General features: G+C 41.1%; 1 protein-coding gene across 2 annotated transcripts in view; it reads left to right on the forward strand.

Moving 5' to 3' along the window:
• Window positions 1–25129, forward strand: part of TBC1D12 (TBC1 domain family member 12) — an 83892-nt gene that overhangs the window by 29274 nt on the left and 29489 nt on the right. For both annotated transcript variants that reach the window (XM_075935142.1, XM_075935141.1), the window contains exon 3: window positions 20830–20945. In XM_075935142.1, coding sequence (XP_075791257.1) covers window positions 20830–20945 — 116 coding nt within the window. The remainder of the gene's footprint in view (window positions 1–20829; window positions 20946–25129) is intronic.

Consider the following 25129-nt stretch of genomic DNA (forward strand, 5'->3'; position numbering starts at 1 on the left):
TTCTTCTATATGAATTCCTAAACATCAGTTTCTAAATTGAAGCTAGGGCAAACCACAGATCCCTGTAAAAAGGGGACACACTAGGGATGTCAGTGTGTAGTCGACTACACAATTAACTGATAAGCCTGGGTTTATCGGTTAATCCTATTGACTACTCATGCTACCCCACTCCTTGCTGCCTCTGTATCAAAGGCAGCAAGAGGAGTAGGGGAGACAGGAGCTGATGTGTAGGGAGCTGGCTTTTTGTGTGTGCCATCTCCGTGGAACCACCTGCTTCCCCTTCTGCCTCTCATAGAGGCAGTGGACGGTGGGAGTTGGCACACATGGAGAGCTGACTTAAAAGCTGGCTTCTGCAGAGCCAGCTCCCCACCCCAAGCTAGCTCCCCAGGCAGGTAGTTGTGTGGGCAGAGGGGTTGCAGAGACAGGTTCCAGGCTTAGGGTTTCTGTTGTGGGGTTTGAAGTTGGTGATGAGTATTTGCCTCTGGGGGGCTGTCTGTAAGTGAGGACTAGCTTGCCTCCCCAAGTTCTGAGAGAGGTTGTAAGGTCCTTGATGTGTAAGAGGTTTTAGCTGGCAACTGTAGGTAATGGCTAGTGGCATTCTGTTCATTTCTTTTGTTGGGCCTATCCTGTAATAGGTGACTGCTGGGTATCTGCCTGGCTCTATCAATATGTCTCTTCACTTCTCCAGCTGGGTATTGTAGTTTTAAAATTGCTTGATAGAGATCCTGTAGGTGTTTCTCTGAGGGATTGGAGCAAATGTTTGTATCTTAGGGCTTGGCTGTAGACAGTGGATCATAAGATATGTTCTGGATCAGGGGTTCCCAAACTTTTTGACATGGGGACCAGTAAATCCATTAAGGAGCTTTTGGAGGATTGGTAACATTCATGTGCATATTCATTAAGCAAATGATGAATATGCAAATAAGTTTCTGGTCCTCCCAAAGCCATCAGTGCCAGCTTTAGCAAAACTTTTAATACGGTCACCCACAATATTCTTGCTAGAAAGTTAAGGGAATATGGATTGGATAAGTGGACTGTAAGATGGATAGAAAGCTGGCTAGACCGGGGTTTCTCAAACTTTTTACTTTAGTTGGAACCCTTTTTTTTTTTTTTTTTTTAAGTACTGGTTTTTTGCAGCTCAAATATAAATGTATATTTTAAAAAAATGAAAAATGAATACATTTTCACTGTATTTATTCACAATTATAGTACACAAATCTTAATTCCAATTTAACTAGTAGAATTTTAACAGTTGTAAAGTTTTTGTTTATAATTGAGTTGAATATAAGTCATTTGTGTGCACTTTATAGCTTTTAAATAACTAAAAAGAGAACTAATGGGAAGGGTGATGTTGTTTTGCATCATATAGCAACTTTATAAGGAGCAAAAGAAGAAAGTTTTTTATCCTCAAATCTGGTTCAACATTCAGTCTATTTCTATATTTATTTTTGGAGAAAACCAAAGATGAGAAACTAGTTTCACGTTTATATGTCGTGACGAAAAGCATTAAGAACTTGACTGCTTTCTCAGATAAATGTGAATATTCATTGCTACAGCTCAGCCAAAAATCAATCAAGGAGAGTTTATCAAAGTTCTCTTTTAAGGCAGAGTTACAGGAAAGTTCAACTAATGAATCCACTTCTGATGCACTCAGTTATAGTATTTCTTCATTTTTGGTGTCAACAGTAAACGGGTTCTTAATCCACATTTTACTGGCGTCAACTGGAGGAAAATATTCATTTAAACTTGGTTAGCCCCAAGAGGTGTTCTTGGATTGCTGCAGAAATTGCATCTGAGATATTCGTTTCAGCATATTTTTCTTGTAATTCAGCTAAAGTACAAAAAGACTTAATTTATGGCACAGCAAGTTGAGAAACTAAGTTTTTAATTGTTGCTTCAACTTTTTCCGTGAACTTTGAAAATATTAATTTTAGTGCCTTGTAAATTCAAACTTAAATAATTTAAAAGACAAAATATGTTACATAAGTAAGCCACCATTGTTAACCAATCAAATTCATGAAACCTGTCTTTGAATGTAAATATAACATCTTTTGCTGATGGAGGGTGTCGCTGCAAGAACAATAAAACTTCATCCTTCATTTCAAAGAGTCGTTTCAAAATGTTTCCTTGCGACAGCCATCGAACCTCATAGTGTAGTAAGAGATGCTCATGTTCGCTTCCTAATTCATTGCACAAAGCAGTAAAGATTCTGGAATTCAAAGGATGAGATTTTATGATTTATAAACTTCACACATTCTTGAAGAGTGGAACTCAAAAGTGATGGCATAGTTTTCACAGCTAGTGCCTCACTGTGAATACTACAGTGTACCCATACACAGTCAGGTGCTACAGCTCGAATCTGTGAGACTCTGCCATTGCTCAAGCCCCATCACTGCTCAGTCCAACACACTTTTTCCAGTCAATAGTGCTTTGAATAATAAAATAACTGATTAGCGTAAAAATTTCAGCAACCATTGGTCTTGTTGGAAGTGGTTTACAAAATAAGAGAACTTCTTGAATGGAGCTTTCATAATCATATCTAAAAAAAACACATCAAATTGTCAGTGTCAACTATATCAGTGCTTTCATCCACTTCTAATGCAAAAAAACTGGCTATTCAGTATTTGATGAATGAGCGTTTCTTCAATATTTTTCGTCATTTCTTCAATTCTATGTTTCACTGTATTGTTGGATAAAGACAGAGACCCTAACTGATTTCCCTTTTTTCCTCCATAAATACGGGATGTAATAATATGCAGTGCAGGAAGTATTCACCTTTCACCAACAGTATGTGGGTAACCTGTCTCGGCTATTGGTTTCGAAACTTCATATGAAGCCAACACAGTTTTCATTTGAAGAGCCCATAGTAAGTGCACTTTGCATGCCTTAGCTTTTCCTTTAAAAAAAAAAAAAAAAAAAAAATTCATTTTCCTTATTTATGAAAAAAATCTATGGGCTTACTTGCGTATTCTGGATGTTTGCATTCCAAATGGTGTTTCAGTTTTGATGGTTTCATGCACTCGTTGGATAGTTCTGAGACACAGATTAGGCATAATGGTAAGTGATTATCACTACCAACACTTATAAAACCAAATTTCAAATACTCATCAGAATAATTGCAGGTCCAAGGAGTTATCATCTTATTCTCACTTGTACTAGGCTGCACACTTGTACTAGGTTGCACATCATTCAAACATTTTTTTAGTTGTATTTCCAGACACATTCTTCAGCCATTTATTCATATTGAAGATGAAAATGAGAGGGTATGTTATTGAAAATAAATGAAGAAAACTTAAGCAGTTAACCTAAGAGGACGTGCACATTGTCCCACTGTGCAGAAACAAGCTGAGGCCGCTGTATTACGTGACAGGAAAACCAATGACACAGCTTGGCTGCTTGAAAATAACATGCGTCCGGGGAGACGAAGCCCTTTCCCTCTGCCCTTGCCAGGTGGCCCGTACTCCCCGGCACTGCCAAAGCACTGTGGTGCCCCTACAGAGAGCCTGCCCTCTGGAGGAACCACTGAATTCCCAAGTAGTCTGCCACTCACCCATGGAGACCACCACCATCGAGCAACCCCGGCTGCATCCTCCATCCCGCCCAGCCCAGGGCTTGGACGCGGCACCGCATGGGCAGTCCAGGAGCCCAGAACTCCCAGCCGAATCCTCCGCACAGCCCAGGGTTGGGGACACGGCGCGCACGGGCATGCTTGGAGCCCGGAACACCCCGGCAGCCCTGCTGAGGCCTGGTATCTTTGCCGGGCCGTGGCCCATAGTTTGGGACATGCTGTTCTGGATGAAAGCTGGAGGAGTGTAAGTGTGTATAGTGGTCACTAGGTTCATGGTATAGAGTGGTATTTATGTGACCACCAGTTATTTGTATTGTAGTGTCTAGGCAGTGGATTTCCTATGTAAGGATGTAAAATTCGTGTTAAGAAGTTAACTGGTTAAATGTTATGTTTATCTGTACCATGGGTGGGGGCAGCACCAGATGGGCTGGGTACCAGTTAACTAGTAAGGTAAGCATGCTGATAAGACAATGCTTACCAGGTAACAAGTTAACCTTTACATTCCTACTCCTATGTGAGGTTGGTGGTGGGGTGAAAATTGTTGAAATCCTGGTAGAATTCAAGGGCCTCCTCCCTTTGGGTCCAGACAGTGAATGTCATCAGTGTAATGCAAGCAGAGGAGATACACTTGGTGATGCTAACTGAAGAAGCATTGTTCTAAATTAGCCATAAAGGTGTTGGCATACTGTGGGACCCAATGGGCTTTTTGGCAACAAAACTGGCAAGTGTAGACAAGACCTGGGTGTGTAAACCTTTCTAATGGAAAGGTTGAGTGTCTGCTCATTCCTTATCACCTTTTTAAGGTCAGTTTAGTTATCACAATGTAGCTTCTATGAAAGTAGATAACACAAAGTTAAAATTTTACCACATCTGGTACAGTTCCACTGGCTTCATGGATCCAGTTTTCTGCTTGGGGACTCAGTCTGAGCCATCACCGGGCCCTTTCTAAGAGCAGTGCAGGAGGAAATTGATTCTTCTCCTTTCTCTCTTCCCCCCCCCCCCCCCCCCCCCCAAACTGATCCTTTTCTACTGTGGGCAACTTCCATGTACAGAAAAATCTTTAGATCCAAGAGTTTCAACCGTATGTGTTAGTGTGATTTATCTTGGTTCCAAAAGATAGCAGATCCAGCAAAGAAGGATTCTCCAAAACTTATGCATGGGGTTTTAATGGCTTTATTCTGCCAATTAAAGATTTCAACATGGATGGCCTTGGTCTTCAGTTTTGAGATTAAATCCTCTTCTATGATTTTTTGTGACCTTTGACTGGGTGACCAGCAGTTCCAAGTACCATCATATCTACTAAGCTGCCTTAGAGTTCATTTTCTATCGGAGTCTAGAGAGGTGGTGATTTGCCACATACAGATGACTCATTTGCAATTATACATATTGGCTACATCTAGATTGCATCCCTTTTTCGGAAATCCCTTATTTTAAGAGGGATAAGGGATCTTTCAGAAAAGGCTTTATTTTCTGCAAGATCCGCATCTAGACTGGCACTTTTTCTGGCAAAGCTCCGTGCTGAAAAGTGGCAGCCATTTGTATGCTAATGAAGCAGGGGAGATTTAAATCCCCGCTTCATTAGCAATTGCGATACAAATGGATGCAAATTAGATGTGTCCCTTTTTTTGGAAATCTAGACGTAGCTATTGTGGGGAAAATTGTTTTAAAGAAAGAGTTCTGTTAAAAAGCGTGTAACAGTGAGTGTATATATACAGTAGTATATTGTGCAGTCTTTATACAAGCTTATTGGTAAATGAGTTACTACTCTATCAAGGGCGTAAAACCTTTTATGAAGAGCTTGAAAATGCTCAGGTTACTTATGTTAAGCTAATAAGAGGGGACATTATACAACTTTATTAAAAAGGTAAGTTAATACTTTGCTCTCCCTCGTCACATGGGGGGGAGTGTAATTCAGTTAAATTAATAGGTGGGAAATTGAAAGTTCATGGAACGAAATATTTTCACATGTAATCTGTGGTACTTACTGCCACAGGAACTCACTGAAGTCAAGAATTTAAGATTTCAAAAGGGATTGGATACCCACATGGACACCTACATGTATAAAGAATATCCACTCAGTCTATAGCAACACATTTTGGAAGGAATATACAGGCAGTCCCCAGGTTACATGGATCCGACTTACATCGGATCCCTACTTACAAACGGGGTAAGGCAACCCGGCACTAGCTGCTTCCCCCCAGCAGACCAGGGAGACGCGGAGCTGCTTTTCTCAGCAGACACCTCATCTTGAGATTAAAGGACTGAGGGAAGTGAGGTGTGGGAGAATAAAACTGAGCTCTGGAGAAATGTTTGGCTAGAGTTTCCCCTACAATATGTACCAGTTCCGACTTACATACAAATTCAACTTAAGAACAAACCTACAGTCCCTATCTTGTACGTAACCCGGGGACTGCCTGTATATTAAACCTCATGCTTCAGGTCTGCTAGTCAAACTCAGGCTTTTAGATTATCTCTCATCTCCCAGTTATGTTTTTACTCTTTACTCTGAGTTATCAGGTACTGGACCAGGTAGATGGTGCTCTTGTAACTCTCTACTAAAACATCTTGTGAGGGAGCTGTAGAAACAGTAGTATTACAAAAATGAGTTTACAGTGTGTTAACAATCAATTTGATCATTGAGCACTTATTCCAAAGAAGGTTTGGGAGGTGTGTGTGTGTGTGTGTGTGTGTGTGTTTTGTTTTTGTTTTTAACATTCAAAGACTTGAAGAGTTAAGTTTTTGGATTTAGCAATTTTATGAAGATGATGGTGGTGTTTAGCATAAAAATTATTCTTATCTTAGCTTTTTGGAGATTTGTGGCTGGTTATTTTTGGGCGGGGGGGTGGGGGGCTTAGTATCTAGGTTTATCTTGGTAGATTTGTAGCTGACATTGAGTAACTTGCATTTAAGTAATGACTAAGTTTCATTCCTGCCCATAATTGCCAGAAAATTGGAATTTGAACTAATTATTAGACTCCGTCTGTCATTCAGGTGATATGCTTGTTCTTTCTGAAGGATACTTTTCTTGACATGATGGATTGTTACTGATGCTAATTCCAAAGAGGTAAATCTTGCTCTGATATATGGGGAGTCTGATGCTAACTTAATAAGTAACTCTAGCTAAAAATTGAGCTAGTAGAGAAACTCTGTAGAGTAGCACTAGTTACTCAAGAGCTAAGCTCCTAGGGAATCCTGGATTTTAGAGTCTGGCAACATCCATGGTCCAGCACGACCACAGATGTTGCAGAATGAGAGTCCCAGTGTGCTGCAGGGGGATGGGGCCCCAGAAGCCAGCATGTGGCTCAGTTAGATTGGGGGGAGCCACATGGGCTCGGTGGCGGGGGGGGGAAAGCGGAGGGAGGGCTGGGAGCCGGCACGTGGCACACTTGGGCAATGAGGGGTGGGGACCAGGAAGCTTGGCAGGGGGACAGCTGGGATCCTGAAATGGCCTCTCCTGATCCGGGACAAGTAAGGTCCTGAGGGTGCAGGCCAAGGGAGGTCCAACCTGTACTTAGTCATCATTTTAAATGTGTGTCGTCTTTGAGAGCCTATAGTTTAGCAGATGTATATAATTCCCAGCTTCCATCAACAATCTGCTCCCTTGGCCACAGACTTTATCCTGTTAAGTGCTTGAGGTTTTGGTTCCAGAAAAGAAATATAAAAACTGGGCTGGAGTAAAGGGGAAGAAAGACCTGTCTCAGAATGAGAGCACTATGACTCCCATTGCAACACACACACAATGTGAAGCTTTAATAAGGAAGACCTCATACATGCCACACTGTGGTATATTTGGGAATGGTAAGGCAGACCCACAGTAGGACAGATAGCATGCCTGCCTTAAAGTAAAAAGTACTTTAGAAATAGAAAATGTTGTGCAAAAATGAGTTTTTTAGCATGTGTATTGCAATATCTGAATGACTTTAAACTTTTTTTTTACTAAGGCTTTACTTCTGTTTTTCTCATTAGGATGACAGTTCTGGCAGTGTTACATCAGTATCTACTCTCAATCTGTTAAACACAGGGGTATGGAATTTAATATAACTTCTAGTCACATTCTATGCCATGCATGGGATTGTTTAGCAATCATTGAAGTAGAATGAACATCACATTTTCATGGTAGCATGAGTAGTTATGGCACTAAATCATCCAATCATTAAATATCATTAGCAACAAGTAAATTTCACACTCATTGACCTCACTAGTATAATTTAAGAATTGATATGATTACCATTGCTTTTTTTCTAATGTACCACTAATTTGATTTAAATAGCCTAAGATACATAGTAGGTGATATTTAAATGAAGAGTTTAAACACCACTGGTTTTTGCTCTCTTTTTCACTTCACCTACCAGGAAACAAGGTGAAAAATAGTTATGGTCTTGCTATAAAAGTCTCTGGCTGCCATTTCTTATTGTGTGCTTACTGCAAGCATCTTTGATCCAGCTGCTCCTGATGCAGTGGTTGCCTGTCACACTCAATGGTATCTGAACTCCTAAGCAGTTTTGCCAGGATTTAATCCTTGATTTTTTTTTTCAAGCCCTCAAGTCATGCAAGGACAAAGTATTCCTAGGGGAATCTTCCTTCCCACCCTGGCTTCTCTCCAACCAATTTTATGGAAATGAGTGTCCTAGGTTCTGTTCTGGTCCTTGCATGCATTCGCTCCCCCCCCCCCCCCCTTCAGTGGGGTATCTCCAAACTAGTCTCCTCTTTTGAAATCAGTTTTGGGTGAGGAGGTCTAAAGTACATCAGGACCTAGACTGCACCTCACATGTAGCGAGAGTCCGTTCTGTACTTTTGGCATGTTGGGGGCGAAGGTTCTAAGGGCTCAGCTTGAGACTTTTTTTCCCCAAGAGACCTTCCTAGTAACTAAAGCACGAGAACTCCTAAGTTTCACTTTCAACATAGCTTCCTTTGAATCCGAGCTTGTGGACAAGAGGCCTTGTGATCCTGTCCTATGGCAGGTCAATATGCAATCTCTCCCAACACCCAGACGTAATATTCTCCATCCCTAGAATGAATAACAGGCAAGTAAGTTAACTCTGTCAAAATCCACTGTTTCATTGACTTAATGGTTTCTCCACTGGATTCCACTGAGAGGAAGGTATGGCACTTACCTTTTGAATATCACAGGCTTGGGCCTTCCTATCTTTTGCTCTACAGCTAAATTGATATGCCACCACAAGGCAGTGCATTATAGATTTATGCACTGCCCTGTTTTATGCTTCTGGGCTGTTACTATCTTTTTGGGGTGGACTGATTGGATGCTACTTTAGGTACCTATATAAGGGAGTTGGAGATGCATTACTTTTGTCCTCCAGGTTTCCCATCTGCCACTTGTTTTTTATGTCAGATTATTTCATATTTTAGTGAGTTTCCAGAACTCCTCTGCAAGAAAGCCATCATGTAATCTTTCCCAGAAGAGCTATTTCAGTATTTTCTACACTCCTCTTCTGGTTGACAAATGCCCCATAGGGAGTTTCACCCCTTCCAAAATCTTTGTCTCTGATGATCCCACAAACAAACTTTGTATAGAGATTCCCAGGTCTACTATTCAAACTGTTCAGTGGACTTAAGGGAATTTCTCCATGTTTTCATATCTGTTGGCCTGCTTGGTTTATACTCACTTTTCTCTTGGATTTTCCTTTTTCGGTATGGTACCTGCTCTTTGGAGCATATTTAGTTCTTAATGACTTCATCTTTGTCACTTCTTGTTACAAGCTTGTGCTGAGACAGTGATACACTTGTATCACAATAAGACCTCTTCACCAGCACCAAACTGGCTTCTCTAAGACAGGTTTCTGGTTTACAAAGTCCACAGTAGGTCCTAATGAACCAAGGGAAGTCGCTCAACTGTCTTCCTCCCAGAAATTACATCACTTAGGAATGGATTACCAAAGCTTTCTTGTCTCATAACACACTTCTCATGCTTTTATGCTCACAGGCTTAAGTTGTTTCCGCATAATTCACCCAGTCAGCATGACTTTGCCAATCTTGGGACATTTTGTGGCCTGTATGAACTTGCTCCTATGGGCAAAGGTACATTTCTCCCAAGGCAATTTTGCACCACTGCGCATGCACAGAATGCCCCCTCCCCCATTTCTGCTTCCTTCAGAAAAAGTGGTTTCTGTGCAGAAGCAAAGAGAAGCTGTATCAGAGCTCCCTTACCTCTCCCCGAGCTGCCCAAACAGATGTGCCTGCGCTGCCTGGTCGTCAGAGGGAGTGAAGGGTTCTATTGCCACCCTTACCATGAAGGGTGTTACTCCTGGGAGGGCGAGGAGAGAGATGGGGGGCGGGGTGGGAGAGGGGCTGGGTTAGATCAATCCCTAAAACCTCCTCCGACAGCAGGAAGCTCTGCCTTTTAGAGAGTGAGGTGGAGGGAGGGTCCTAGAATGTGACTTGGTAGGGCAGGAGATTCTGTGTTTGTGCGGGGGGAGGGGGAGAGAGAAAAGGTTGGATGCATGGGAGGTGGATGAACAGGGGGAGCAGTTTCCAGTACAGTGACCCCCTCCTGACACTTGCTGGTCCCATCACTGTAGGAAAATGTTCCTAAGCAGCTCAGGTTTTTTTTTTTTTTTAAATAAAAACTAGTTCTTGTCTTAGTCAGTACAAGAACAGCTGCATCTTTGAAACTGCTGTGAAGTGTGGCATTACCTTTCCAGGCTGCAGTCACTGGGTTGCCAGGTGTCTGGTATTGACCTGGACAATTTGGTATTTTTGCCTCCTGTCCAATAAAAAAAAAAAAGTTCAGAATTCTGACTGTATCCCTGAAGATAATTGCCCTGATTTTTCCACCACTAAATATAATTAAAAGTTCTTATGTTCAGTTCTTGCCATTGTTGGTGCACAGGGGGAAACATGTTTGTAATGTCTTAGTAATTTCCTGCTGCCGCTTCCATCTGCTCTCTGATGTTGACTAACCTACCATCTCTGCTAAGAGATCTTCTTAAGGCTTCTTTTGGGCACCTTCATTTCCTGACGTCAGTTGATAATCCCTTGATAGCTTCATGTGGGAATCTCTTATTTTGGGCAATATACTCCAGATGCCAATAATGTCCTATGCTTGCTTCAGATTCTGATGGAAACAAGCTGATGATTGGTAACTGGTTGAATCTCCCCTTTTGATACTGAAGTTTTTTCAAACAATGGCCAGAATCTTTCATAGGCAATTATTTTCAAAGGTTTTCTTTTTCCCTTAATGATTTGGTAGGTCTTCTAGCTCTCACAGTAACACTTCTAAATTGAAAATTCTCACTTTTATTCTGATGCTCTATGTCTTTGGCTTCCATATTCTGATTAGTAAATATTTGGATGCCTTTCCTTGTCTTGATGTTACTTCCTCTAGAATCTCCAGTTGGCCAATATGGTACTGTCCAGGTAGGGGAATGGCTCTTTAATTTTTTTTTTTGGCCTTTTAATGTGATGTTACTGCTTGATGTTTGGGTTTCATGGATATTTGTTTTAACATAACTAATTTTGAGCCCTGCTTGGTGTGTACTCTTTTTGGCCTGGTTCTGTCCAAGTAACTTTTTGGGGGTGTCCTTCAGTAGCAGGATATTGTCTGCAAAGTCTAAGCCTTATAGGCATTTTCCACCTGTCCATCACGTACAGGTTAATCTGCTCTGGTTTTGGCACCCCTGGACCTCAGCAGACCCAAACCAGGGAGTTCGCTGGACCATGGGATGTCAATGTTCCACTCCTGGGCACCAGACCTGCTTCCAGCCTCTGGGGCTCCCTGGCCACTACTGCTAGCCCCACTCCTCAGGGCTAGGGCTCTTGGCTGGCTCCCGCTCTCAGCCGCTGGTGCTCTCTGGTCCTGCAAGTCTGTTCCGGACTTGCGAGGTTCCACTTGTACCAGTCTGTGTGTCATTAATGCACTTCATTGTCCAGTCTGTCACTGCTGAACAACAGTGAAGATAAAATGCAGCCCTGTTTTGTACCAGTGTCTGCACTGAACCATTATATTGGCTGATGGTTCCCTTTCTATAACAGAAACTGAGTTCCAATAACGTGCCTTTTCATAAAGACTGTAATATTCTGCAGGAAAAAAAATCTTCCTTTTGTTAAGAACTATCAGTTTGCTGTTTTATCAGTTCATGCTATGACACTCAATTCCTCTGACCTAGGATGGAAAAAAATTGTGCTCCAAGAGTCAGTCACAGATATTGTGCAATATACATCCACTAAATGACGGGGCTGACCTAGCTTTTTCCTCTTAATGATCTTTTTAAGTGAATATGCTGTCAAGTTATCTAGATTGACAGAGTGCCAACAGCCAAATTCAGTGGAGACTGCTAAGGAACAAGGTACAGACCCCAAACTGGCTGTGTTCTATAATTAGGTTTCACTGACTGTCCCCCAAATGTCAATTCCTCAACCTGTGATAGCCTTAACATGCAGTCATAATGGACCTTAGTGTCCAAGGGGATGGTCTTGCCATGCAGGCAATCCTGCCTTTATTGTGATTTTTTTTTTAAATGTGAGGAACCATCTATCACACATTCAGGTGAGGGATGCTAGGTATCATTCATTTTAGCAATCGTGCAGCTGCTAGTGGTTACACAGTTACTAAAATACGTGGCCTGTCACCTTGCGCTGCTTCCTCAGTCTGTGGGGGGCCCATGCTCCCTGCAGACATAGGCTGCCTGCCCCTGAGTTGCTCTGATACAAAGGCAGCAACTCAGGGGCAGGCAGCTCATGGGGAGCTGGCTTCTTTCCCCCTCCCCCAGCACTGCTTGCCTTCTCCCTGTTGCCTCTGTGGGAGACAGCAAGAGAGGGGCAGGCAGCTTCACAGGCACTGCCATGTGCAGGAAGCTAGCTCTGTGCACGCACTAACTCCTCTCCCCAACTGCCTTGTTGCATCTGTATCAGAGGCAACGAGGTGTGTGAGTGTAGTAATTTGGATTAACCCATAAGGCCAGGTTAATGGTTTAAACATCTGTGCCAAAATCCCTAATTCAGGTTACTCTGTTCAAAAGGACTAGTCACTTACTCCAGGTCAGTATACCTTTTATCTCTCACCAAAGACAGCATGTGTAGCAAATACTTACTTAGTTTATTATGGGATTGATTAACTAGGAGGAAGAAATGAGATATTTGAGATAAAAGCACAAAAGATAGCAACACATTTGTATGTTCAGGTTTCAATAGATAGTGGAAGCTACTGTAATGTGCAAGCTCTGTATGAGCACTTTGTTGATCCCTTACTTATAGTTGGAAATACTGCCTTCTCCAAATTCCAAGTCTCATAGTGATATAGTTCCTTCTGGTCAGACATTTTTATTCCCTTCTGCTAGAATTCAAACTGATGAAACAAATGTCCATGCCTGTCTCCTCTTTGGGTAGGGGAATGACAATCAACTAAGTCTTTGGTCCTTTATTTCACAGTAGCCTATTTGGTTGAGTGGGTTGACTTGTATTGAAAATGAGGACTTTGTCTACACATTCTAGTTTAAAGTGCTGCTATGGCAGCACTTTCACACAGGCCTGTGGTCACAGCCAGGGGGAGAGCTCTCTTCCAGCACTAGGTAAACAGCCTCCAGGAGGAAGGTAGCTAACAGCACTGGGAGCCTGTTAATAGTGGCACTTTACAGCACTTGCTGTGCTTGGGAGCGTGGTTTTTCACATCCCTGAGTGAGAAAGTTACCACAGAGTAACTTGCCAATGTAGACAAGCCCCCTACCACTTTAATGCTTCTTTCTTGTTTGAGTTACATAGTTAGAGGCTTACTATGCAGACACTGAATATAACTCTAATACCATAGGCTACAGATATTATAAGTGAGATCAATACATGTGGCATCCCTATAAACATTTCATCAATCTAAATGTCTAAATTTTAACAAAACAGGTGAGCCAGGCTAATTTCCATATATGTATTTGTCAGTTTTCGGTGAGGCTTAGGGAACTTGGCACGAGCTGGTCACATGTGTAGTATTAATGCTATAAAATGTTCTAGTGTACAGGCAGTCCCGGGTTACATACAAGATAGGGACTGTAGGTTTGTTCTTAAGTTGAATTTGTATGTAAGTCGGAATTGGTACGTATTGTAGGGGAAACTCTAGCCAAACATTTCTCCAGAGCTCAGTTTTATTCTCCCACACCTCACTTCCCTCAGTCCTTTATTCTCAAGCTGAGGTGCCTGCTGAGAAAAGCCGCTCCGCGTTTACCTGGTCTGCTGGGGGTGCGGGGACGGGGCGCTAGCTTCGCGTCTCCCTGGTCTGCTGGGGGGAAGCAGCTAGTGCGGGGTTGCCTCACCCCGTTTGTAAGTAGGGATCTGATGTAAGTCGGATCCATGTAACCCGGGGACTGCTTGTACTCCATTTTTGTGACATTTTTATTGAGGTTTTTTTTTTTTGCTTGTTCATGAGGCTTTAGGATAGTAAGGTTGAGATGGTGGACTACATGGTGGTCTCAGGATTCCTGCTTTCCCTGGATTGTCCTGCTCCAAAGAATTTCTTTTTAGAACTGCTATAATTGATACCTTGCTTTCATATATGAAATGTGCTTTCTTCCCTCTTTAATTGTTAAATTTGAGTGCAGAAGTAAAAAAAAAATCTCAAGAAAATACAGTATATAGGAGTATTGGTTACCAATTTAAACTAAGGTGGTACAGTTTAGCCGGCTAATGAAATTGTGTAAAAGTATCATAATTTAAAGAACACATGCACTAATACTAATGTGCTCAAAACAGAAACCATTATCAGAGAAACATATTCAAATGAGATTTTTTTTGTATCCATCTTTTATCTGGCTTGAAAATCATTTAAAATGTGTATTTTTTTCAACAAGAATGTAATTCAAATCTATGCAATTATACAATTAAGTTTTAAACTGAATAATTGAGATTTTAAATGTCTTAATCTATCATGAAACAAAAGACAGGACTAGGCAGCACTTTAAAGACTAACAAGATGGTTTATTAGGTGATGAGCTTTCGTGGGCCAGACCCACTTCCTCAAATCAAATTGTGGAAGAAAATTGGCATGACCATATATACCAAAGGGATACACAAAAAAAGTGAACACATATAAAATAGACAAATCAGATTTTAGAACAGAGGAGAGACAAGGGGGGAGGCTAATGTCTATGAGCTAATGATATTAGAGGTGATTATTGGGGAACCTATCTTTGTAATGGGTAAGATGATTAGCATCTTTAAGGCCCATTCATAAAGTGTTAAATTTCAGCATGAATGACAGTTCAGAGGCTTCTCTTTGAAGTCTTGTGTTTAAAATCTCTTTGAAGCAGGATGCAGGTAATCAGGTTGTTGAGACAATGCCCATTCTGGTTGAAATGGCAAGAAACTGTTTTTTCTTTGTGAAACTTTGTTTTGTGTGCATTGATTGGGCATTGTCCATCAATCACTCTGGAAGAGTTAGAATGAGGTTATCAAGTTCAGGATATATTGTATGCTCATGAGAGTAAAGACTGAGTAGTGTTCCACCAATCAGGACATCTGTTGGTTTTTATCAGTGACCACCTGTCCATTTAGATATTCAATGGAGCAACTTTGGTAACGTTTGGTCCAAGTGCTTTCTTCAGTCCATCATACATAGTTTTCAGGTCGCCCATATCAAATGCTTTTTGAATTCCAAAACATAGATCGGCCCAATACTTGTTTACACACTTCCTGGATTCTCTCTGAAGAACAGATCTTGTTTGGCAGAGCTGATCTCTTGAACTTTGCGATGGATTCTTTGTTATTCAGAAAAACCTTGGTTTTTTTTCCCTCAAGAAGAGACCTGAGAGTGTCAACGTTTTCATCAATCCAGTCTTTGAAACACAGAAATTTTCCAACAAGGGCAGATGTGGCACATTCATATATTGCAACACTCAGCATGGACAATGTCTTGTTGTCAGACTGCTGGACAGGTTTGTGTTCCATTTTACGAGTGAATCTTCCACAAAGTCCGAGCATTTCAGTGCATCTCTAGTACTGACGGTGTTAACCTTTGGTTTTCTGCAATCCTTTGATGTATGGAGTTTCTTTGGAGGAATTTTCACTCTGATAATCAGTGAGTGATCAGTGTCACAATCTGCACTGTGATACGCACATGTCAATTTAATGGAGTTGAGATGTCTTCTGCGGACCAGTACAAGGTTGAGTTGATGCCAGTGACCGAATCTGAGGTGGTACCATGAGACCTTGTGGCAGTCTAAGTTGAAAGAAGTATTAGTGATGGAGAGATTATTCTGAGAACTGAATATAAGAAGCCTTTGACCATTTTCATTCATTTTCCCAATGCCATGATGACCTGGCCCAGGACAGGTGATCGCATCCCACTCTTGCATTAAAATCACCAGGGATGTACAGTTCACCAGATGAACAGGAATCGACAACTTTCTGAAGATTATCATAGAAGCGGTCCTTGTCTTCAGTGCACAACATTACTGTGCGTGCAGAAGTACTTATGATGTTAACATATCCTGATTTGGTGCTGAGCTTTAGAGATATAACACGTTCTGATTCAGCTATGGGTATATTGATAAAGTTCATCAGATTGTTTCAAATAGCAAAGCCAACTCTGTAAAGATGGCGTTTCTCTGAACTCAAACGCTTCCAGAAGAAGGTGTAGTTGGTTTCTTTTACTAATGCAGCATCTGCCAGTCTGCTACTCTCCAGGATACCAATGTCAACATTCAGTTTATGTAACTGTTGGTCTGTGACTGCTGTTTTATGTATTGAATCTGTGTTTGTAAGATCATGATCAGGTTCAAGTCCAGGACACATTGTCTGCACATTCCAGCTACCAAGCTGGAGGCAAGTTGGTTTATTGTATCGACTATAGTAGCCATGTATAGCTGTGCGTGGGTAGGTGTCTCCTGTTGCACGCTGCATTGCCTAGGCTAGTGTTTGAGGAAAGTGCATTGCCCAAGTGGCACTATACCCCTCTTGTTCGCCCCAGTTAGATCCAAAGGAAAGACAAGAGCCAGTATGTTAAGTGCCTGCAGGAGATTCAGGAAAAGCAGATTGGATGAAACCTCACTGTTAACTGCCTTAGGGTCTCCACTCTGGATTATCTGTCTGGGATTACTCCCATAGCCTTTGGATCTCCAGAAACTACCCACAAGACAGTGGGGAATTTTCTGTCAAGTTTCTCTTCCCTGGGGTGACTTAAGGAGTCACTATCCCTTGGATGCCGGTGACCAATCATGGTTCATATGCCAGTCGGATTATCCTAAGTAATCCAGGGACCCAAGTATCCCAGACCCTCAAGCAGCAGAGTGAGGGGGTAGGGCACCCTTATTTGATGGCGGGCTGTACTCGCCATGTCACAACATTGTCATTGGGCACTTGTGACTTTTAGTCAGAGCATCAGATACCATGCAATGTCCCATCACACCCTGGTAATGTTGCCACTGCTGGTCCGCGGCTGCATATTCGCATGACAAAGCGCACTTATTTTGCAGCAAACCTCTGAAAAGAGGCCCCCTCCTATCCGTCACCTGGAGACATGCTGGGTAGCATGCAGCTCTGCCAACTGGAATCACAAACTAATGCTTTATAAAAGCACATTTCACTTAATATTAGGTAGTAGTTTTCTCAATGCAGAGCTGTGAATTTATGAAAGATTGCATGTGATGTATAGATTTAAGAATACTGGGAATCTGATACTTGTAGTACTAAGTATCATTTGGGAAAAAAGGTCACTAATATTCCCATTTCCTGGAATGCTATAAACTAGTAGATTTCATGCATGGTTAATCCATTTTCTTGGATCTCATGGTAAGTATCTTTTTTCATTAACATGAAGGTTCTTATCCAGGAAACTTCTTCCACAAGAAGGTCCTGGTACAGTAAACTACTATGTTAAAACTTTTCTCAGGCTGAAATCTGCTCCAACTACAATATAGCATCTTAGTCTGCAAACTACTCTGGTCTGAGTTTTAAATCTATTAATGCTTTGTGGTATCCCACTGATTGTGTACAATTACATTTGCCTGCCAGCACCTATTCTTAGAAGTGTGCTTTTTTTTTTTTCCGCCCATAAGATAGCCAACCATTACTATTGCAGCTGTCCATGAAAAATCCTTCTGAAGAATCTTCTAACATTTCTCTGGATGGTTTAATAGGCTTGTTCCTTGTTGTACAGTAATAAGTGGTAATGGATGAATTATGTGAGAACACTTGAGATGAAAGGTCTGTATTCCACCCCTCCTGACTTTTGGTTAGTGCACTTCTTAATTAGCTTTGTTCAGATTATTGTTGCACACTTCTGGTGGGGGTGGGGGTGGGAGTGTGTGCACGCAATGAATCAGTGTAGACCCCAAAATGTATATCCTCTTCAGGCCTCAACTCTTCTCAGGTCTGAACTGTCAGTGGAGCTGATGTACGACTTGACCCTAACCATAAAGATATGCAAGCAGTTTTGATGCTCCTTTCCTTTTTCAACCATGTCTAGCATTGTGGTCAGATGGGGTCTTACCACTGTCCTTTCACTAAGGCCTCTTCAACTAGGACACAAAATGGTACCACTTTATGCTCCTCAGAAAGGCAAACTAGCTTCCTTGACCAAGGATGTGTTTTAGCCTACCCCAAAAGCTCTCTGCTTACATTCTGAAGTAAAGGTGATGGCTTCTTTGGTAACTGAATGTAAACAAAGCCTGGTGTGCCCCACAACAAAAATATGACCTAAAATTAAAGTTGACTCTGTTAGGAGGTACACACATTCAAGAAAATCATGTGTTTGGGACTTGATAACTATTGTTAGTATTCTCATTGTCTTGCAATATTTTTTTACTTTAGTTGGCCACATTAGGAGTAGGGAAAGAAGTATCTTTTTCAATCATATCTTTCCTGTATCTTAGGGATATGGAATCATTATCTTGGTAAAACTGGGGACACAGAGTCCTTTGGAACCAAAACATTTAATATAGTTTAATTGAGATCTGTCTTTTTTTTTTTTTTTTTTTTTTTTTAAATCACACAAATCAAAGCTAAGAATTTAATTGTTGTCTGAGATGAAGGACCATTTCATCTATTTTCTTTTTGTTAAGTACGCTATTTTTATCATGCAGCTCAGATCAACTATGGATTCCCTTTGAGCAAACCTATGAAAAAATGGCTCTCCCTGGATGCCTATGTTTAATTTTAAAAGCTTCCTGGAACTGCTTTATTAGCATCAGGGGAGATGAAGACAAAAGCACTACTACTTCATCTAGAAAAGAGGAGGACAACCTCATCAATATCTGAGGAACTATGGAATCTGGCACCCATCTTTAGTGGGTTCAAGAGGATGCTCTGGTTGACCTCTCAAGAGGACAGAGAAGCTGTATAGATTTCCTAGAAAATTAAACCAAGTTTATGGGATGGGTCAGGTTCCAATGTCCCCAGCATAGCCAGTAAGATGCTTCCAGTGGAATTGTGGTGGTCCTCATAACTTGGGGTAACAGACTACAAGATCGATGTTGAAGTAGACATTATGTTGAGGTAGAAGTTGGCTCCCAAACTGCTATAAGTCCCTTGTCTGGAAAGAGATGCCTCAGAACAAAATACCAGTTCATCGGGTGGCGTGGGTTTCCTGACAGAGGGGGAAAAAACTGAGGATAGATCCAATGATAGTACTAGCAGCCTTACTAGAGGAAAAAATACACAACTAGAGTGTGGAATGGGACTTCTCCAATCAGTTGCAATATCCTGGTGGAGTCAGGCCGCCTTTGTGAGGGAAGGACCTGATAGAGGAAAGTGAGGATTTGTAAAAGCAAAAATGTCCTTGGTGGATTATGTTTGGGGAGAGCAGAGTCTAAAGGGATCCTATCTGCTTGAGCTGATGGAGCCACAAGACTTCAGTTTAGGCAGAGGTGTATCTGACTACTGCTAAGTAGACTTTGGAAGAGGATTTATTCTCATGTTTGAAAACTCTCCTTGCCTTCCCAAAAAAGACCCCAATGAGGGTTCTGTAGGGGTAGACTGACTCACTCCTGAGCTAGACCTAATAGGAGGAGGAGTACTCCTTGTTAAATCAGCTTGATTTCAGGACCATTCTACACCCTGGGAATTGAAATTCCATGGGCAATCATTGAAGCCTAAGCCAGTGGCTCAATAACTCTATCACCAGCAACCTTATGAGTCACTCCATGAAAGGCAAAATCTCTTTTTCCTGCTCTTTCATGGTATCATCTTTCCAGCCCCAAACTCTGTCCTTTTGAGTGGAGTACGAAAGGTACAAACCATTAATGGAATCACCTGCCCATTTCACAATATGTAAAATGTCTCTTTCCCTTCTGAAGTGGGTGTTGTGCAGAAATATGTTCAAGAATAAGTTTAGTTTTTAAACTTATTCATGAGAGTTTGGATAAGATTCTTGGCTCAGTTCAAACAGGCCTATTTTAGAAGCTGGTTCCAATGTACTTAATCTTCTACTTGCCTTTAAAAACAAACATTCACCTCTATAGGTTCTGTTTTTGAACTTTGTCATGTGAAAGAAACTAAAAGAGGAGAAGCTAGCATTTTAATTTTTTGCATATTTTAAAGAATGTTTAAAATAATGTCACATGGTTTGGGCTTGAATGTTTTCAAATAGAAAAATCTCAAATTGGAGTCTGTGTGTCAGAGACAATCACTGGGTAACTTTGAAGTCAATTAAAGATGTGTGTTTGAGGTTGCATTGAGGTATCCGATGTTGTTTCCCTTCCCTCCCCCCTACCGGGTCCTTAAATATAAATAGCTAATTAGGAAGTCACTTCATTCTTATAAGTTAAAGCACATGCATAAATAAATGATGAAATTAAGACCTTTGTTTATAATATTATGTATTGTATGGTTAAACTTGAGCAAGAACTCATCCTTCTCATTGGTATTCAAAAGGATGTTGGGGGAAGGTGCAAATAAGAGGAGCATCATACAGATAGCTGCTGCAAAAGGAATAGGGAAATTTTGAAAAATAAAAACGAGCAAAGGACCTAGAAGACTTGTGTTAATGAGTACATTTGTAATTCTTCATATGATTGCTCTAACAAGATTTTGGTACTGCAATTAAGGTAGTGTACATAAACTTGTTTTTATAGTTTGTCAGTTGCGCACAAATACAGATTTATATTTATAACAATCATTGGTCCATTGTAACCAGATATATTGATTTGTGATGTGTAACATTCTCATACATTTTCACTCCACAATGGTTATGAAACATCATCATCTGGTTGGTGTAAATCATTTAAATCTGGAATGTTTTAGTTCCTCATTGATTCATTTTGTAAACATATCCACTAGTCATAAGGAAATTTAAATTTTTAATGTATTCTTTTAATAACATTATTTAGGAATATGAAGCACGAACAGGAAGAACATGTAAACCTCCACCCCAGGCCACAAGGCGTAAAAATTTTGAATTCGAACCGCTTTCAACTACTGCTCTTATTTTGGAGGATCGACCATCGTAAGTATAGTAGTGAATTCTATCATGAAGTAGTTAATGATATGATATACATACATGCAGGCTTGCCTACTGACATAGCATAGGTTAAAAAAAGTGGATGTCCTGTTTATAATTTTATTGAACTACTATATTGGTCAAACTGGAACATTTTCCTTATAAAATACTCAAAGACCTTAACTAAATAATATGGTGAAATACTGACCTCATTAAATTCAATGAGAGTGTAACTCATTGACTTCAATAGAGCTAGAATTTTACCCTATATATTCCACTTTTAGTGCTAGCAGGTAGTTTATTATGACATTGAAAAGTCTGACAAGTTCTGAGAATCAATAAGAGTGAATTAAGGATTTCCCTCCCCTCCTAAAACCCCATTTCTCCACTGATTGCTAAAGTTATTTAATTTTCTAGACCACCAAAAGGGCATCACTAGGGATGTTAAATTTTGATTAATCCACTAATTGAGTAGTTGATTACTCGATTGGTTGATAAGGGGGGGTACTCGCTATCTCGCTGCGCTTCTGCTTTAGAAATGTACAAGAGCTGTCTGCTGCTCTTGTACATTTCAGAGGAAGAGGCACAGTAGTCAGGACCCTGCATGAGCAGGTACTGCTTCGGTTTGAAGCTTTGAAGTCGGCTCCCCCCCAGCACTGGCTCCTGCTCGCCTCCCTCCCCCCTTGATGCCTTTGATACAGAGGCAGCAAGGTGGCGGGTGGGAGAAGCAACTAGTTGAGTAGTGACTCAACTACTCAATAAGACTAGGCTTATCGGATAGTCAAGTCACTATCAGGTAGTCAACTAGTCGCTTCCTTCCCTAACGTTAGCATCAATAGTTGTCTGTTGAGCATAGTCTGAGACGAATTACCATGTGAGCCTAATTTTGGGTATAAAAATGTAACGGTGGTGCATGGTAAAAAGATGCTCTTGCCAGGAAGTACAAGATAATTGCTCATCACGTAAATATGTTGTGTTCTAAATATGGCAGAGTGAACTTACTCCTACCTACTTTTTAGCCCATAAGCAGCTTGGAAACTTGCTTTTGGTAAAACACCTTATGTGGTTTATTTCCAGTGTTCTTTTCTGACACCTATACAGGCTAAGAAAATTTCTATGAGAGATTCACCTCTTACAATATATGAACATTTTTACAGTTGTATGAAGTTTGGTACTGCAATTAAGGTAGCAGATTTAAAAACATATTTTTATAGTTTGCTGTGCACAAATACCAATTTGTATGATGATTAAAAGTTGTTGATGCAGTGTATAAAAGCAATACCAATATTTCATAAGTGACTTCTATCTCCAATATGGATGTAAGAGTGTAGTCTATTTAATCTATGAGCAAAAGAAATAGACTACATGCATTCCCCCAACTCCCCGCCAGTAAACCTTTTAGCAGGCTGGCCAGCTCAGGCCTGGCTTGTGATAGGTCTGGGACCTACCCTGCTGCAGCTCAAGTGTATTAAGAATTGAGCAGGCAGGCAGCCCGGCAGAGTCCTGGCTCACACTGGGTCCAGGACCTACCCCCGTTGTGGCTCTACATTTAAAGTGTATTGAGAGCAGGACAGGCAGGCAGCCCGGCTCAGTTCCTGCTACTGCTGGGTCTGGGAGCTCAGACTACTCCAGACAGGGGCTGCTGCCACCACTCCTTGCTGCTGCCTCTTTATCAGAGGCAGCAGCACAGGCCAACAGGCAGCCAGTCTTCGAGGGGACTCAGTTTTTAAACTGGCTCCCCTCATGAACCAGCTCCCACCTGGCATCCTGCACTGCTGTCTGTGATACAGAAGCAGCAGTGCAGTGACAGGGTGCTCCTTGGGAGTGAGGCTGGAGTGCATTGGCTGCTGGTCCCACCCTCGGGGATTTGGAATAGTTGACTACTCAATTAACTGATACTTAACATTCCTAATCCTCAGTCAATCTTTACTTGCTAATATAAACCTGCATATCAATACTTAAGCTTACAGATGATGCTACCCCACCTAGCTTGGTAAGCACTTTGAAAGATAGGATTAGAATTCAAAGTGATCTGGATAAAACGGAGAAATGGTCTAAAGCAGGACTATTCAACTTTGGAAGCCCCGGGGCCCCACAATGATCCAACATGTGCCAACGGCCACAACTTCAGTGTGGTTGCATATACATGCAAATAGCTTTTCACACGGCTGGGCATGAATACAAAGATTAAGGTAAGATTACGCAACACATAGGTGCAATTTAAGTCAGTTCTGCTGATATTCATAAAATGCAATATTTACCCGATTTCCACCCATATGACCGCACTTTTAATGAGCAATGACAGTTTAGGAATTTATCTACTAAAAAGCATAACAGAAGACCATTATATTGACTGATTGCTGTTGTGGAGAGTGTTCCCAGTGGAAGCCGTGTTCAGAGGATCCCACACATGGGCCGAGTGTGGAATCCTGCATAAACCCAAACTGCACTGCGGGCTGCAAACAAACGGGCCATGGGCATCATGTGGCCCATGGGCCACGTGTTAAGTAGTCCTGATTTAAAGTAAATAGGATGAAATTCAGTAAGGAAGAAATCAAGGTACTCCACTTAAAAAGGATCAATCAGTTGCACATATACAAAATGGGAAATGACTCCCTAGAAGGAGTACTAGGGAAAAAGGTTCTAGGGGTTCATAGTGGACCACAAGCTAAATGAGTCAACAGGGTACAATGTTTCATTTATGCTGCTATTAACCATTGTTAATTATCAGTAATAAGTTGTATGCTCTCAGGCATGCAAAGGGTCATTCTTATATGGCTCTTTGTTGATCACTTCTGAATTTTGATGTAGTTTGGCTCTTGGGTTTGAAAAGGTTGCTGACCTGTGGTCTAGATGGTGCATGGTCTTGTCAGAAGTGCAGGATACTAGATTTGATGACCTCTTGAGGTTCCTTCCAGTTCTGTAATTCTAAGATTTGTAGATAAATGAATTGATAGTATTTTTGAAGCACATATAAATTTAATCTTTTTATTCATAATAGCTAATCCTATCCAAAAGTCACATTAAAAGTTATATTTATTCTGTTGATAGAGGGTAGCCAAAATGAAATCGAGATTGAACGGTTACCAGTCTTGTTGAATTCTTCACTCCACCCTCCCCTCAAAGCTTTAAAGTCTGAGGTTTTAATGTTCCCTAGCAATAAATGGTTTTCTCCAACAAAAGGAGACTCCTACCTTTCTGAACTAGGAATGCAAGATACCACATTAACCTTTATCTCTGGAGTCTTACCCAATTCATTTACTCTTGCTCAGTACTTATCTTAAGGATGTCCACAGACCATAGTATTGTTTTTCAGTTATTTGAGTGTGCTCTAAAGCCTGACAAATCCTCCACCTCCTTCTGTGGAAGTTTAGATCATTTCTAAAATGTTCCCAAAATACTAGGAAACCAGATGCTGTTTCTAAACTATGCTGTTACCATGTGATACCACATTATGCAGGTCACTGAGCTAGCACTAACTCTGAACATAATGAGAAGTAGACATTTTGAGAAATAGTGGAACAATATATAGGGGCCTGATTTTTGTGTGAGAATTTTTGAGTTATAGGAATTTTCTATGAATTTGAAATAATCATGAAGATTTTGTTAACTTCCATTATCAGTGGAAAAAAATCTGTATTTATGCAGCTTCATTTTAAAACTCTTTGGGAAATATTTACCACCATTTAGTAGATTCCTTTCTTAATGTTATAGTTATGTTCCTGAAGAATGCTACTTTAAGGCTTTGTCTACACTGCAGGGTTTTTGTGCAAAAACTTTTTTGAGGAAGAGATCTTTTGCAAAAACGCATCCACACCTCAAAAGTGCATTGCAAAAGTGATATGCTTTTGTGCAAGAGCGTCCACACTGCATGGACGCTCTTGCGCAAGAAAGTTCTGATTGCCATTAGCAGAATGGCCATCAGAGCATCTGTGCTTTTTCTGATATGCCCTTTTTGTGCAAGAAACCCCTGTGGAGTGTCCCCACATGCCTTTTTGCGCAAGAGCTGTAGCGCAAAGAGGAGTTATTCCTCATGGGGAGAGGAATAACTCTACCAACAAAGCCCTCTGTCCTGTCGATTTACTGGTGTGTGGGTTTTTTGTTTCTGTTTTTGTGCAGAAATGCTCTTGAGGTGTGGACACTCTGCCGGTTTTTGTGCAAAAACCTTGTAGTGCAGACATAGCCTAAGT

This window comes from Pelodiscus sinensis, chromosome 8 (genome assembly GCF_049634645.1).
Source record: "Pelodiscus sinensis isolate JC-2024 chromosome 8, ASM4963464v1, whole genome shotgun sequence".
In the NCBI taxonomy this organism is placed as follows: domain Eukaryota; kingdom Metazoa; phylum Chordata; order Testudines; family Trionychidae; genus Pelodiscus; species Pelodiscus sinensis.